This window comes from Lampris incognitus, chromosome 9, assembly GCF_029633865.1.
Source record: "Lampris incognitus isolate fLamInc1 chromosome 9, fLamInc1.hap2, whole genome shotgun sequence".
NCBI classification, from domain to species: domain Eukaryota; kingdom Metazoa; phylum Chordata; class Actinopteri; order Lampriformes; family Lampridae; genus Lampris; species Lampris incognitus.
The window spans coordinates 43,089,723-43,103,462 of record NC_079219.1 but is presented as its reverse complement, the minus strand read 5'-3'; the positions used below and the strand labels follow the sequence as shown (position 1 = coordinate 43,103,462).

At 48.3% G+C, this 13,740-nt stretch overlaps 1 protein-coding gene across 1 annotated transcript in view; it reads right to left on the bottom strand.

Moving 5' to 3' along the window:
• LOC130117477 (aldehyde dehydrogenase, mitochondrial-like) overlaps nucleotides 1–4,905 on the bottom strand; it is a 60,326-nt gene extending 55,421 nt beyond the window's left edge. Inside the window, exons 1-2 of the mRNA XM_056285563.1 lie at nucleotides 4,551–4,905; nucleotides 3,744–3,848 (exon numbers count right to left, since the gene is read on the bottom strand). Of these exons, the coding sequence (XP_056141538.1) occupies nucleotides 3,744–3,848; nucleotides 4,551–4,667 (222 nt within the window). The 5' untranslated portion in view covers nucleotides 4,668–4,905. The remainder of the gene's footprint in view (nucleotides 1–3,743; nucleotides 3,849–4,550) is intronic.
• Nucleotides 4,906–13,740: the final 8,835 nt, after the last annotated feature.

The window sequence follows — 13,740 nt, the reverse complement described above, 5'->3', positions numbered from 1 at the left end:
TTTCTGTGATGTGCTTGTCGCTTGTGCGTCCACCCCAGCCATTTGACACAAAAGGATATAACACCCTGTGGTGTAATTGATATCAGGTATTTTACAGTGTTGTGATGCTTGTACTGAGAGTATGTCTGTGCATGAGCGCTCAAGTTCTTTGGCTTCTCTATAAATATTTCGAGTCAATGATAGAAGTGCAGTTGCTATAGTTATCCCTGAAACAGATGGGCAGACTGGCCTGAATTTGTTCTTTTGATGGCCAAAATACAAGTGGCGACAGTCTAACATACATGACATCAATGTACTATTAAATATTCTGGCAACACTTGTCTTAGACATACAAAATAAATAGATGAAAAGATATAGAGGTAAATTGAGCCTCATTCTCATCAGTATTAACAGAAAGCTATGAAAGGGAGTCAGTCTTAGACTAGCTTTCAGAAATCCTTACAGAAAGGTAAAGACAACCATTAATTTAGCATAGCTGGGAAGGCCTGTGAGTTCCTGTACCATTTCATCATTTTCTTTAAATGCCTCTTCGTTAAAAGAAAGCAGATCAACTTTGTCCTTTAGACTATGAACCTCTGCTCTAAGTCGATCACACTCACTTTTTAATGCTTTGACTGTAGCTTTGCAGGCTGCGTTTGAGCATGGTTCCACGATGCCTGGGTCATGAGTGGCTTGAGAGTAATTGTGCTCACAGTCTGCCTGTACTCCCATGGTGTTGTCGGTGTCATCGCTGGTGCTGGAAGGGGCCACAGTCTCATGGTCAGTGTCACTGCTAGAGGCCAAAGTCTCAGTCCTTTTCCATTTCATCTGCTGGGTATGCTCAAACCTACTGTTGGCATAGATGTTTTTCTGCCGCTGTCCAGCTGAAGTGTGTGCAAACAGGCTGGGTACATAATCAGGGCTCATGGGGTTGTAATTTTTTCTTCCTACGCAGACAGAGAGGCAAGAGTGGTAGAATATTACATGTGTGCATACCATCAAGATATTGACCAACTTGAGCAAGGTAATTTCCCTTTCATCTTTTTCTCTCAGACATTTTTCTCTCTTATTCACCTTTATGCTGCAGGTAAGTATTATAATGTATATGTAATAAGATGGGTGATCTCAGCATGCATCTGCTGATCGGCAATCCTGTGCTTCTCAGTGAGGACAAGCATCAAGGTGGAGAGGAACACTGGAGCAACCCTAGCAGTTGAAGCCTTTTTATTAAGGTGCGAGTGAAAGAAGGTGCTTTCACTTGCACCTTAATAAAGAGGACTCAACTGCCCAGGTTGCTCCAATGTTCCTCTCTACCTTACTGTATATTTAACTAAGTGCAGAGGTAAGTAAAGGTAGAACTACTGGGTTTAATAACACGTTCCTTTTTAAAAAATAGCTGGGCAAGTGATTAGTGTAACAAATCTAACCATTACTTCTTTTCCCTCACAGGGCAAGATAACGTTAGCTAGCTTACTACACAATCTGAATAGTTAGCTCGCTAACATTAGCATAACGTTAGCTAGCTAACATTAGCATAATGTATGCAAATAACAAGCTTATGATACTGCTGTAAGCGTTTTCCTGGCAAAGGGAGCTAAAAGATATAAATAATAATTAACTAAGTTAAAGGCAAACGTAACTTACCGGTGACAAAGTGTTGACTGCACAATCTGGAGTTAGAAGTTGGCTGCGTGTGGTCCCTTCTGATTGAAGCCAGCCATTTATTCTGCCGATCTAACTCCTTTACGATTGAATAAAATTGTAGTCTGGGGTTTCTCTGATGACTGCTGTTACAGCCAACAGCACAACATATCCCGGGCATATCTTATGACTTTTTTTGTGTCTAGAGACTCTAGAATCACAACTAGTCTGCTCTGGCAGTAGTGGTTGTGCAGCTGTGACCCGGACACAAAAATGGCGGCGCTAAAACACAGCGACATCACAGGGTATCTATGAATACACCCTGTCTAGCCTGGCAGCACCGACTCTGTTCCCTGAAACCTTTACCCATGTGTACGGTCTTCTGTTTGAATGTTTTGTTCTCCAAGCATCAATTAAATCAAATTGTAACAATAACCTGGATAAAGTGATGGAAGCTTAGGAATGTGGTTCCTCACTTGTTCTGTCCAGTGTGAAATCTGTAGTGTAGTTCCAATCCCCACCCATGTCTGTGTGTATATCCTGAAGAAAAATTATATCTAAATGTTTGAGTGCAAAAATCAATAAAGTACTGCTCTCATCTGCTTAGCTCTCCCTCCTTTTATATTTAAAGACCCAAAACGTAAGTCTGCATAGGGAAAAGAAAGACGAAAAAAAACACACAAATGGAATGGATAGAGAGAAAATAACACCCTGTAATTCATTACAATTATTTGTTAGTTTTTTGTCTTTTAGTGTCCTCCCCTTCCTTGTGAACAGGTGCTTTTTTTCTTAAGGCTTTTTTTCATTGAATAAATCAAACCCCACAAGTTTTTGCAGTGCTCTGGCAGTTCTGACAAATTTAGCTGTGTCCGGAAAATAATCAATTACTTTGACAGACTTGCTGACAGTTTCATCCAAAAAAACGTTGATTTTCTCCAAAGTGTACAGTTCACTTGTTGGTCACTGAGAATCTGTTACTGTGCCGTCTGAGTCAGAGTCGGACTCCATTTCATCCTCATCCTCTTTCTCATGGCTCTTCGTGACAGGTGGGTCTGCTGCTGCCTCCTCCCTGTCACTCTGTGCCTCCTGCTCAGGCTTGGCTGCAGCAGCTGCCAGGGAGGTTACGCACGCAGCAGCGTCACTAACTCCACATACAATGGGTCCCTCTGATACGGTTACTATGTCATCTACGGCCATTTTATCTTTCGCTGAATTACTATGGTTTACATTTTGTGGTGTTTAACTTGTTTCCCTGCGGCCGTTGGCCTTATTAGCCCCCACCCCGACTCAATCCCTCACGGTTAATGAGTCCATCTGGGAGAAAGACAGACGGATGGACAGAAGGAAGGGTCATACCATTTTCGATATGCAAGAATGTTTGTTGCTATGCATCTATGACACACTGGCCTTGTTATGTTTCATTTACTTAAATAAAAATTAAACATGACAATTAACTAGAGTCTTTGTTGTAATTTGATAACTGCTAATAAATTTAAAAAAAAACTTGTATAGGGGCAAGTAAAAATTGACTTCGGACAAGTAGATTTCTGACCCACTTGCCCCCGGGCAAGGGGAAAAAAACATTAACGTTGAACCCTTGATTTATCAATATTTCTTGTAAGCTGTACTTGTCTCCCTTTTTGACAAGAGCCTCAGCTAGGTTGTGACAGCCAATTCAAAAATGCAGCTGGAAGACTTCTGCTGAACAGAAAAAGAAAAAAAGGTGGGGGAAGAATATCAAACCCATCTTGGCTTCTTTTCACTGGCTTTCCGTTAATTTTAGAATCAAAAAACTTTTTAAATATCAATTATCAAGAAAGTCATCCATTCCTTGATGTTCTCTTACTGACAATTCTGCACGTGCCTTTACTCCTAGCAAAAGCTGGGTTTCTTCAACACTTGTAAAGAATGAAACAATTAGAATTGGAATCACTTCAAGGAAGAAATCTATTTACATCGAAGATGGACTGTCATGGCTGTCTTTGGATAACTCTTTTTCTATTTTGTGTCTTTTGTCTGGGTAATGCACAACGTAAAGTTTTGTTTGGAAAAGCTGTTACACAGATAACAAATGCAACCTTTAATAATAAGAATAAAGGTGTCTATGCGGAGAGTGTGCATACCTTGTCGGCCTCAGCAACCTGGCAAATAACCTCACCAGTTGCTGGGTTGATTGTAGGGAAGCTTCTCCCACTTACAGCATCCTGCCAATCATTGTTGATGAAGAGCTGGAAAAATATGGCATCCGATTAAGTCTGTTCACTTTGCAAGTAGTGTAGGTTGCAGAGTGTAGTGTCCCACTCACAGTGCGGTTAAAGAATTACAAAACTGATTTTACTGAACCAATCACGCTGCCAGGCAAATCGGTCAGCACTAACTGTATTGGCACTACTAACTATGAAGCAAAACAATGGGGAGTGCAATTCATAAAAAGACCTTACATGGGAAGAATCCACGTGTAGTCGAAAATATGACACCGATTAACGCAAGTATTTGGTATCATTTATGTCTTTGAAGTAAGAGAGAATAAACCGTTGACATGTGACGTTAGACGAGTTGACTATCGAGCGTCATGCGATCTCTACACGCTGCAGATTTGTTGCAATTACGACGCGGACAGAGCTTTTATTAACGCCTCTAATTTTAGGTCCGCGCCGTCCTCCCCCACTGCAAAACAAACAAACAAACAAAAACCTATGGTCGAACCTGGATTTTAGCTATCAATATTGTAAAAATAATATAAACTAGCCAAAACAACTGCTTCGACCTCAAACTGCAAAACATTTTTTGCCTCTTCTGCTTTTGGCTGTTACGCTCAAGACGCAATACGGGAAGGTACCCCCCTCCCCCTCCCGAAAAGACACAAGTAAACGTAGGAGAAAACACTAACGCAAAACTCTATTAAAAAGTTGACAGATAGTTGACAATACCTTGTTGTAATGGACTTCGGGCTGTGTGTTTGGTTTCGGAATGGCGGAGGCCGAATAGAGACAAGTTAGCACTCGAGACAGCCTTGGTAGAGACGCAGTGATCACCGTGCGGAGCATATTGACACTAACTACGCGGAAACGGCGACGAAAATCCAGACCAGCACTTTGACCCTTAGTATTTAAGAGGTCTGCTACGAAGCAGAAGCCCTCCGCCTACATCGCCTCCTCCTTCTTCTTCTTCGCCTTCTTTTTCGTCTTCTTCTTCTTCTTTTTTTTTTAAGGTTTATTGGCGGTTGGCAAATCACGATTTGGTGCATTACCGTCACCATCTGGAATGGTGAGTGCACCAGAATGTCTGTTTACAAAGAAAAAAAACTCGTCTTCTCAATTAAACTGGTTATTTCTCATGTTTCTGAGAGGGACCAAAAGTCTCTCAGCAGCTGCTACGCACCTTCTCCAGAAACTCCTACTGTTATGTATGCACACATCGGGATCGATTGGTGATGCCTGCGGGCTCTGGGTTGTTTGATCGGGTCTGTCTTTGATGCTGTGTCAGTCTAAATAAAGAATGCCACGGAGAGGTTGTGTCGAGCGACAGCGCTGTGTCCTGACGTGATTTAAAAATACAATATTGGCGACGAGGATGGCTGATATCTCTCTCCCACCACCTGCCCCCTTCCTGGCATTACCTGGCGAGCCTCCGGTACCATGGACTCGCTGGCTACATAGTTTTGAAAATTACATCATCGCCTCAGGGCTCGACGACGTGAGCCAGGCTAGGAAGACGGCTCTGTTGCTACACTGCTTGGGAGCAGAGGGTCATCGTGTGCTCGGGTCTCTGGGGAACGTCACAAGCTTTGCCGAAGCTGTGGGACTTATGAGCACCCATTTCGCTGCTCCACAGAGTGCCCTCCTTCGGCGATTTATATTCCGTCAGCGACACCAACTGCCTGGTGAGTCTGTGCGGCAGTACGTAGCTAATTTGCGAGCGCTAGCTAGCTCATGCAAGTTTGGCGCGCTTCAGGACGAGATGGTTCGCGACCAGCTAATCGAACACACCAACAACGCAAAGGTGCGTGAGACTCTCCTGCTGGAAAAAGACGATCTGCTGCTGTCCAGAGCAATTACCATCGCACTACAGGTTGAGGAAGCAGCTGAGTGTGCTGCTATGCTAAATACACAGCAAGTGGCCACCTCCAGTCAAGCTGCCAACGACTCCTCCCTCTACTCACGGCTGCCCCTCGGGACGCAACCCAACCAGAGCGAGGCGGGCGCCGACTCCACTGGGGACGTCTTGCAACTGCAACGACGGCGTTCTCGGCCCCGCCCTCAACAGTCCTGTGGTAACTGTGGGTCTCGGTCTCATGTTTCAAGGGCTCAGAACTGCCCTGCCCGTGGCCAGACATGCCGTAGCTGCGGTAAGCACAATCACTTTGCCAACGTCTGTCGATCTTCCCCGGCTGGGTCAGAGGGCCACACCCCCCAGTCTTCAACCGCCGTCATTCACAAGGTGAGCTCTGCGCCAGTGTCATTCAAATCATGCACAGTCAACATTAATGATGTGTGCATCCCCCTGCTGTTGGACACCGGTGCAAGTGTGTCTCTCCTGAATGGCGATACCTACAGTCAATTTTTCGGTTCACTGCCACTGTCCGCACCCTCAGCTGTCCTCTGTGGGTATGGTGACTCCAAAATCGATCTGGTTGGCTCTCTCCAAGTGACTGTCCGCTATGGAACCAAGCTGGTGCCTAATGCAGTTTTTCATGTGGCACGCCGTGGGGCCAACCTGATGGGCGTGGACCTGTTCTCCGCTCTGGGGTTCTCCCTCTTAGACACAAGGGGGGCAGCAATCCTGACTGTCGCCACACCTTGGCAGCAGAAGTGGCCATCGCTGTTTATGGGGCTGGGCTGCCTCTCCGCCTTCACCCATCAACCTCTCCTCAACCCTGCTGTGAAATCTGTCATCCAACCACTGCGCCGCATCCCGTTGGCTCTCCGTGATGGGATCTCCGCCGAGCTGCAACAACTGCTGGAAGCTGGCATCATTGAACCGGTGGACGTGTCACCTTGGGTCTCAAACCTCGTGGTGGCTAAGAAGAAGTCGGGGGGCCTGCGTGTCTGCGTCGATCTACGTGCAGTAAATAAGGCAGTGGTCCCTGATAAGTATCCACTGCCCACCTCAGAAGAACTCACTGCTCAGTTCTATGGCTCTGAGGTGTTCTCCAAGCTCGACCTCAGACAGGGGTACTTACAGGTGCCCCTCCACCCCAGCAGCCGAAACCTCACAGCCTTTGTGACACATGCAGGAGTGTTTCGCTACACCAGGATGCCTTTCGGTCTCAGCTCCGCCCCTAGCTGCTTCCAGAAAATCATGGTCTCCGTGCTGGCTGGCATACTGGGCGTGGCCATTTATCTGGACGATATAGTGGTACACGGGCCCACCAGTGAAATCCACGACAAGCGCCTTAACGTGGTCTTCGCAGCCCTGTCCAAGCACAAGCTAACTCTCAATGCTGAGAAATGTGTCCTCTCTGTGCCAGCCATCGACTTCGTGGGGTTCCGGCTGTCAGCGAGCGGTGTAACTCCACTACAATCCAACGTGGACGCCATTCAGGCCATCCCTGAGCCCAGCTCGGCCGCCCAGGTCGCCTCCTTCCTGGATATGACAAGTTACTACCTGAGGTTTCTTCCCCAGTACTCTGCGACCACAGCCCCCCTGCGCCAGCTGCTGCATAAGGACGAGCCATGGGTGTGGTCAAAGGCATGCAGTGACGCTGTGCGTGATCTCAAGACTCAACTGACTTCACCACCAGTGTTGGCTCACTTCGACATCTCCAGCTCCACCTTTGTGACCTGTGACGCATCAGCCACAGCGATAGGGGCCGTGCTGTCTCAAACCCAGAACGCTGTGGAGAAACCCATTGCCTTCGCCTCCCGTGCCCTCAACCTGACCGAGCAGCGGTACTCCGTGGGTGAGCGTGAGGCGTTAGCCTGTATCTGGGCTTGTGAAAGGTGGCACCTCTACCTCTATGGCCGCTCCTTCACCCTCAGGACAGATCACCAGGCCCTGACAGCGCTGCTGTCCACATCTGGGACAGGCCACAAACCCCTGAGGCTGCACCGCTGGTCTGACCGCCTCCGCCAGTACAACTTCAGCCTGCAGTTCACCCCAGGCAGAGACAATGTTGTCGCCGACCTGCTCTCTCGCTCTGTCTCCACCCCAGCTCCACAGACGGACACTGACTGTGTGGAAAAGGACATTGTCCAAATGCTACACACACCCTTCCAGGCCACTGTCTCTCTGCAGGAGCTGAGGGCAGCCTCCGAACAGGACCCTGTCCTCTCCCAGCTCCGCACCTACATCCAGAACGGCTGGCCTCACAAGGTCCCAGAGGAGCTGGCTGCATTCGCCCGAGTCAGACAGGAGCTCTCCTGCTGGAACGACACCTGCGTGGCACGTGGGTTTTGCACAGTGGTCCCAGCTGCTCTCCGTGCACGTGTTTTGAATACGGCGCATGAAGGCCACCTGGGCATTGTGAAACTGAAACAGCGCTGCCGAGACCTGGTGTGGTGGCCGGGGATAGACAGAGATATTGAGGCTCTGGTGAAGGACTGTTCTGCCTGCCTTGTGAGTGGCAAGACTGGCCACCAGGCTCCCCCACCCCTGCAACCTCTCGCCTGGCCCTCTCAGCCCTAGGAACACCTGCAGTTGGACATTTGTGGTGAGATCCATGGAGTTCCCCACCACCAACGCTTCATGGTGGTCGCCTACGATCTACACTCAAAATGGCCTGAACTCACCACTTCCGGCACTGTGACCTCACAGATCATCATCGACTTCCTGGACTCTCTTTTCTCTCGCTGGGGCCTCCCAAAGGCCATCACCACTGACAACGGCCCTCAGCTGGTCTCTGCTGAGTTCACTGCTTATCTCGAAAGCAAGGGCATCTGTCATATACGCACTGCGTACTACCACCCCCAGGCCAATGGCGGCGTTGAACGTTTTCACCAGTCACTGAAGAACGGCCTCAGAGCACACATGGCCCAAGGGTGCTCTTTCACGCAGGCCATCCGTCACACTCTGCTGCACTATCGGGCCACACAGCACTCGACCACAGGCGTCTCCCCAGCCTCTCTCATGCTAGGCCGGGAACTGTGCATGCCCCTTGACAGGCTCCGCCCCTCCACACCTCAGGCACCTCCCTCTGGGGTCAGAGCCTCAGTCACTCGTCAGCAGACGCGGATGAAGCAACGGTTTGACCAGTCAAAACGAACCAGGGTGCCAGACATCAATGTGTCAGACTGGGTCAGGGTCCGCAGGCCCCACAGAGACAATAAAATGGCTTCATACTGGTCCTCTCCTCTCCAAGTCACCCGTCAGCTGGGCCCAGCCACTTACCTCCTCAGCGATGGCACTCGGTGGCACTCCAGTCGTCTACGGAAGGTGTCAGCTCCGCCACACACAGCTGGTGACACAACCATAGCCATTCCCTCAGCATGGCGAGATGCCCCGGGGCTTCATGCAGCTCCTACACGGGCCCCAGACATTTCTGGGCCTCAGCTTCCCCTGCCATCTCCCTCCCCACCTCGGCCTGCCCAGCCTCAGGCCGCCCCGCGACCTGTTCGCACACGTTTACGCCCTGGCCACCTAGAAGACTTTGTGTCAACCTTTCATGTTTGAAATCCTGCCGGGGGGGGGGGGAATGGTATGTATGCACACATCGACAGTGCTGCATTTGATTTGTTGCTGTTCTATTGTGCTGGGATCGATTGGTGATGCCTGCGGGCTCTGGGTTGTTTGATCGGGTCTGCCTTTGATGCTGTGTCAGTCTAAATAAAGAATGCCACGGAGAGGTTGTGTCGAGCGACAGCACTGTGTCCTGACGTGATTTAAAAATACAATACCTACAACATCCAGAAATGCCCTTGCTGCAACTATAATTACGTCAATTCTCTCCGATTTTCTTTCTGCTCCAGCCGTACAGTTAACTACCATTGTCAAAAAGGCCACAAATTTCATCTGGTCCTTACAAAAGCAAAACTCAGCATGCTTCAATGCTGACTTGTCCTCCTTAGCTTCTTGTCTCACATCGTTCTCGTTTCTCTCCATTCTTTTAGCAGCTTCATCATAGGACAATCCCTTTTCTTCTCTCATCTTGTTTACTTTCGCTTCTTTAAATTTTTTTGACACTATCATGATTTCTCTTACAGCGCAGTCACTTTGCTTGTGCTTTAGCAACTTTAGAATCTCCAACATTGTAATTGTCCTTCCTACATATCCATATTCTTAACAGCCCAGAAGTTTTTTTTTTAATTGAATGAAACTGTAGCAGCTGTCAGATGGTTTCTCCCAGACTGAAGAACACCAGTCACACCAGGAATCAGGATCTGCTCGTTTATTCTAAAGAAAGTAGCATAGGGCGCAGTCAACAGCCTGGGTGCGTAAGATGGCGTCGTTCGACTTCCGACGTACAAGTACTTGCACAAGAACTTCCGGTCCGTTTTTCAAGAGAAGAGATAGCTTTGTTTTACATTCGCTGTTTGCAGGACCTCCCTAAAATCACGGTCAACGATGTACATCGCATCGTGAGTGCTTCTTCGGTAGCTCAGACAAGCAAAAAAAAAAGAAAAAAGAAAAGGGGTTTAAGATGTACATTTTGAGCTACATTGACAACTACGAGGGTGAGTAACGGCATCATTAGAACTATGCTAACTGGCTGCCTTGCAAATAACTTTATCTTGTACTTTGTTTTTATTAGTCAGCTAATTTTCACATTGTATCTTCTGTACAGTTGTTAAAGTATAGCCCAGTACTTATTGCAATCTACTACGTGTGGGTGGGTGTGAGAGAGGCATGGTGGTGGTGGTGATGGTAGTGGTGGGAGGGGTGTGTGTGGAGAGACTGAACAGGTTAATTTGGCAGGGGCGATTAAATGAAATGATATAAACCAGACATACCTGGTGTAAACCCGAATGTCCTCATCAGAATCTGCAAATCGCCTCAGGCTGAATTTGGACTGTAGCTGGACGGTCTCTAGTTGTTTCTGGAGCACTTCTATTTGTTTACTCATTGACTCGTTTCGGGCCAAGGCATCATCCAAAGTGGCAGGATTAGGAGCCATGCAACAGTCATGCTCTTGCAGGCAGCTGCTGACATCCATCTCATTATCAGGAGAGTCCAGAGCTGGGAGAGGGGTGACAGCAGGATGCTCCCACACACCTAGCCTGGGTGCGGGTTTGGAGTACTTACTCGTTCCACACAAAGAGTGTGGGGAAAGCTCCTTTCTTGAACCGCCTTCACACACCTGCAGCTGGCACAGCGAAATCACCCGGTTCAAAATGCCGACTACACACCACTTTTGTACTCTTGGTGATGGTAAATGCATCCCTTCGCTATCAGGGAATGAATGGAAACTTAAAAGAGAATTATAGTGCACCGAATTCGCACACTGTGGCACACAACAGTGCTCAGTGGAGCCTGATTCACGGCGTTGATACTTGAACGCCCCTTTTTGCCCTGTTTGAGTCATTGATTTTTTTGGACGAAATCAAGATTTCGGATAAATAAGTTAGGTTCCTCTTTTCAACACCCTCCCACCTCATCCAGCGGCCCTGTTTGGCTTGTGCTACGGCTTTAGAACATCTGGCTGCTTCTTCCTGTCGGCAAACCTCCTCAACCACCATAGTTTGCTGTTCGGTAGTAGTCCCCTTTTGCCAGGTAGGTGTTTTTATTCCCAGGCCAAGGCCGCCTCTGCCTTGTTGAACACGGCCTACTACGTCTCGGTGGCGGAGGGCAGATTTCGCCTCCAGTACAGCTGCAACTGGGGTCCATTTCTTCCCTGTTGCTAGGGTTGGAGCAACTCCTCTCACTACTGGGTCTCGGGATTCTGTGAGGGACATGTCCAGCCTCACTTTGGCACATTTGAATTCCTCAACCAGGCTGGGAATTGGCAGTGCGAGGGCTCCATTGCCGTAGAGTCCAACACTGCTGAGGCACTTTGGCAGTCCAAGCCACTTCCTCACCTGCGAGTTCACTAGCCTCTCCAAGCGATTGGCATGAGATAGTGAGACTTCGTACATGGTTATTGGCCACATGAGTCGGGGTAGCAGCCCAAACTGAAAGCACCAGAGCTTCAACTTCCCGGGCAGTGCAGTGTTGTTGATTTGCCTAAGGCCACTGATTGTATCCTGGCGAAGTTGCTCCAGTTGCTGGGTGTCTTTGAGGTCTGCATTGTACCACCGTCCGAGACTCTTGATGGGCTTCTCCCGGACTGTGGGGATTGGTTGATCACTGATGCAGAACCGTTCATCTGTTAGATGGCCTTTAACAATGGAGATGCTGCGAGATTTGCTTGGTTTAAACTCCATTCGTGCCCACTTGATGTTCTCCTGGAGTTTCTGCAGCAGGCGCCTGGTGCATGGTTTTGTTGTTGCTATGGTGGTCAAGTCATCCATGTACGCCCGGATTGGTGGAAGACGCAGGCCATTCCTGGACCTTTCGCCTCCCACCACCCATCGAGATGCACAGATGACAAGCTCCATTGCCATAGTGAATGCCAGAGGGGAAATAGTGCAGCCCGCCATGATGCCTATTTCCAGATGTTGCCAAGTGGTGGTGGTGTTCTGTGTTGTAACACAGAACTGGAGATCCTGAAAATAGGTCTTGACCAACTCTGTGATGTTTCTGGGGACATGGAAAAAATCAAACGCCGTCCACAGGATCTTGTGAGGAACCAATCCAAAAGCGTTGGCAAGGTCTAAGAAAACCACGTGCAGGTCTCTCCAATCCTTCTTGGCAGCTTGTATCTGGTGCCAGATGATATTAGCATGCTCCAGACATCCTGAGAAGCCATGGATCCCAGCTTTCCGCACTGATGTATCGAAAAAGTTGTTTCTTTGCAGGAATGTGGAGAGCCTTTGGGCAATCACTCTAAAAAAGATCTTTCCCTTTACATTTAGAAGGCTGATCTGGCGAAACTGGCTGGTGCAGGAAGAGTTCTTCTCCTTGGGGATCAGAATGCCTCCTGCTCTTTGCCATGCCCTGGGTATGACTCTTTTCTGCCATGCCACTTTCATCAGCTTCCAGAGGTATTTCAGGACTCCAGGAGTGTTCTTATAGAGTCTATACTGAATACCATTGGGCCCAGGAGCTGACATTGATCTTGCCTGCTTTACCGTCCTCTCCACCTCGCTCCATGTGGGGGGTCTTGTGTTCATATGGTGGTCAGGTGGGTGAATTGGTGGCGTGTCATCCGGGATGGTGACTGGCTCATGTCTCCGGACATCAGAGTAGGTCTTCTTTAGGTGCTCTTCCAGATCTCGTATGGGGACTCTAAGGCTCCCATTTTTCTCGCTGTCAAAAAAGCTCTTGACAAAGCTGTAAGGGTTGCTGTAGAAGCGAGTCCTAGCCCGTTCTTTCCTCTTATGCTATTGTCTGAGGTGTTCTGCTCTTCGCAGCTTTGTCAAACGCTGCTTTATTTCAGCCCGCAGTGCGTCAAGCCCAACCCTCTCTCCCTCTGTGGCCTTCCTCCACTGCTTCCTCAGTTGTCTTCTCTCCTTCACCAACCTGTCAATTTCCCGCTGCCTCCTGGATTTGGGCTGGGTTGAAGGGTCTTTCTGCCTACTGGGTATCTTCTCCTTTACCCCAAATCTCTACGCCATAGCTGTAAATTATGGCTCCTATGTTCTCCAGTTTTCTTTCAACTGTTCCCTTTTGACCTTCTAGCAAGAGGAGAAGGTCAGAGTTGATGGTCTCCCACTCAATCTTCTGGCTGGACTTGGGCCACAGGATTGAGCAGTATGTAATCTTGCACTAATTTATCTGATTTTTGTGTACAACTAAAGAATTGAGATCTCAATACCGGCATAGGGATCTTTTCTGTATAAAGGTTATCTAATGAAGCAAATATTTTAGCAGCTGTATCACGCTGCCCTATTGCAATCACACTAATTGACGTTTGGCCATCCCAGTTAATGCTCCCATTAAAATGCTCACCTTTAAGGGTTCAGTCAACTTCTGTACTTCCAAAAGCCCGTTTAGCTGTTCCTTCCATTCCCCATATCTAGCCTGACTACAAGGGCTTTGAAATTTTGGCACCCACTGTGCACCGGGATAAATGGGCATAATCATTTTGTCTGTCCTTTGGTATCACGTGTAGCACTGTAGATGTTGACAGTTGACTAGGACCAG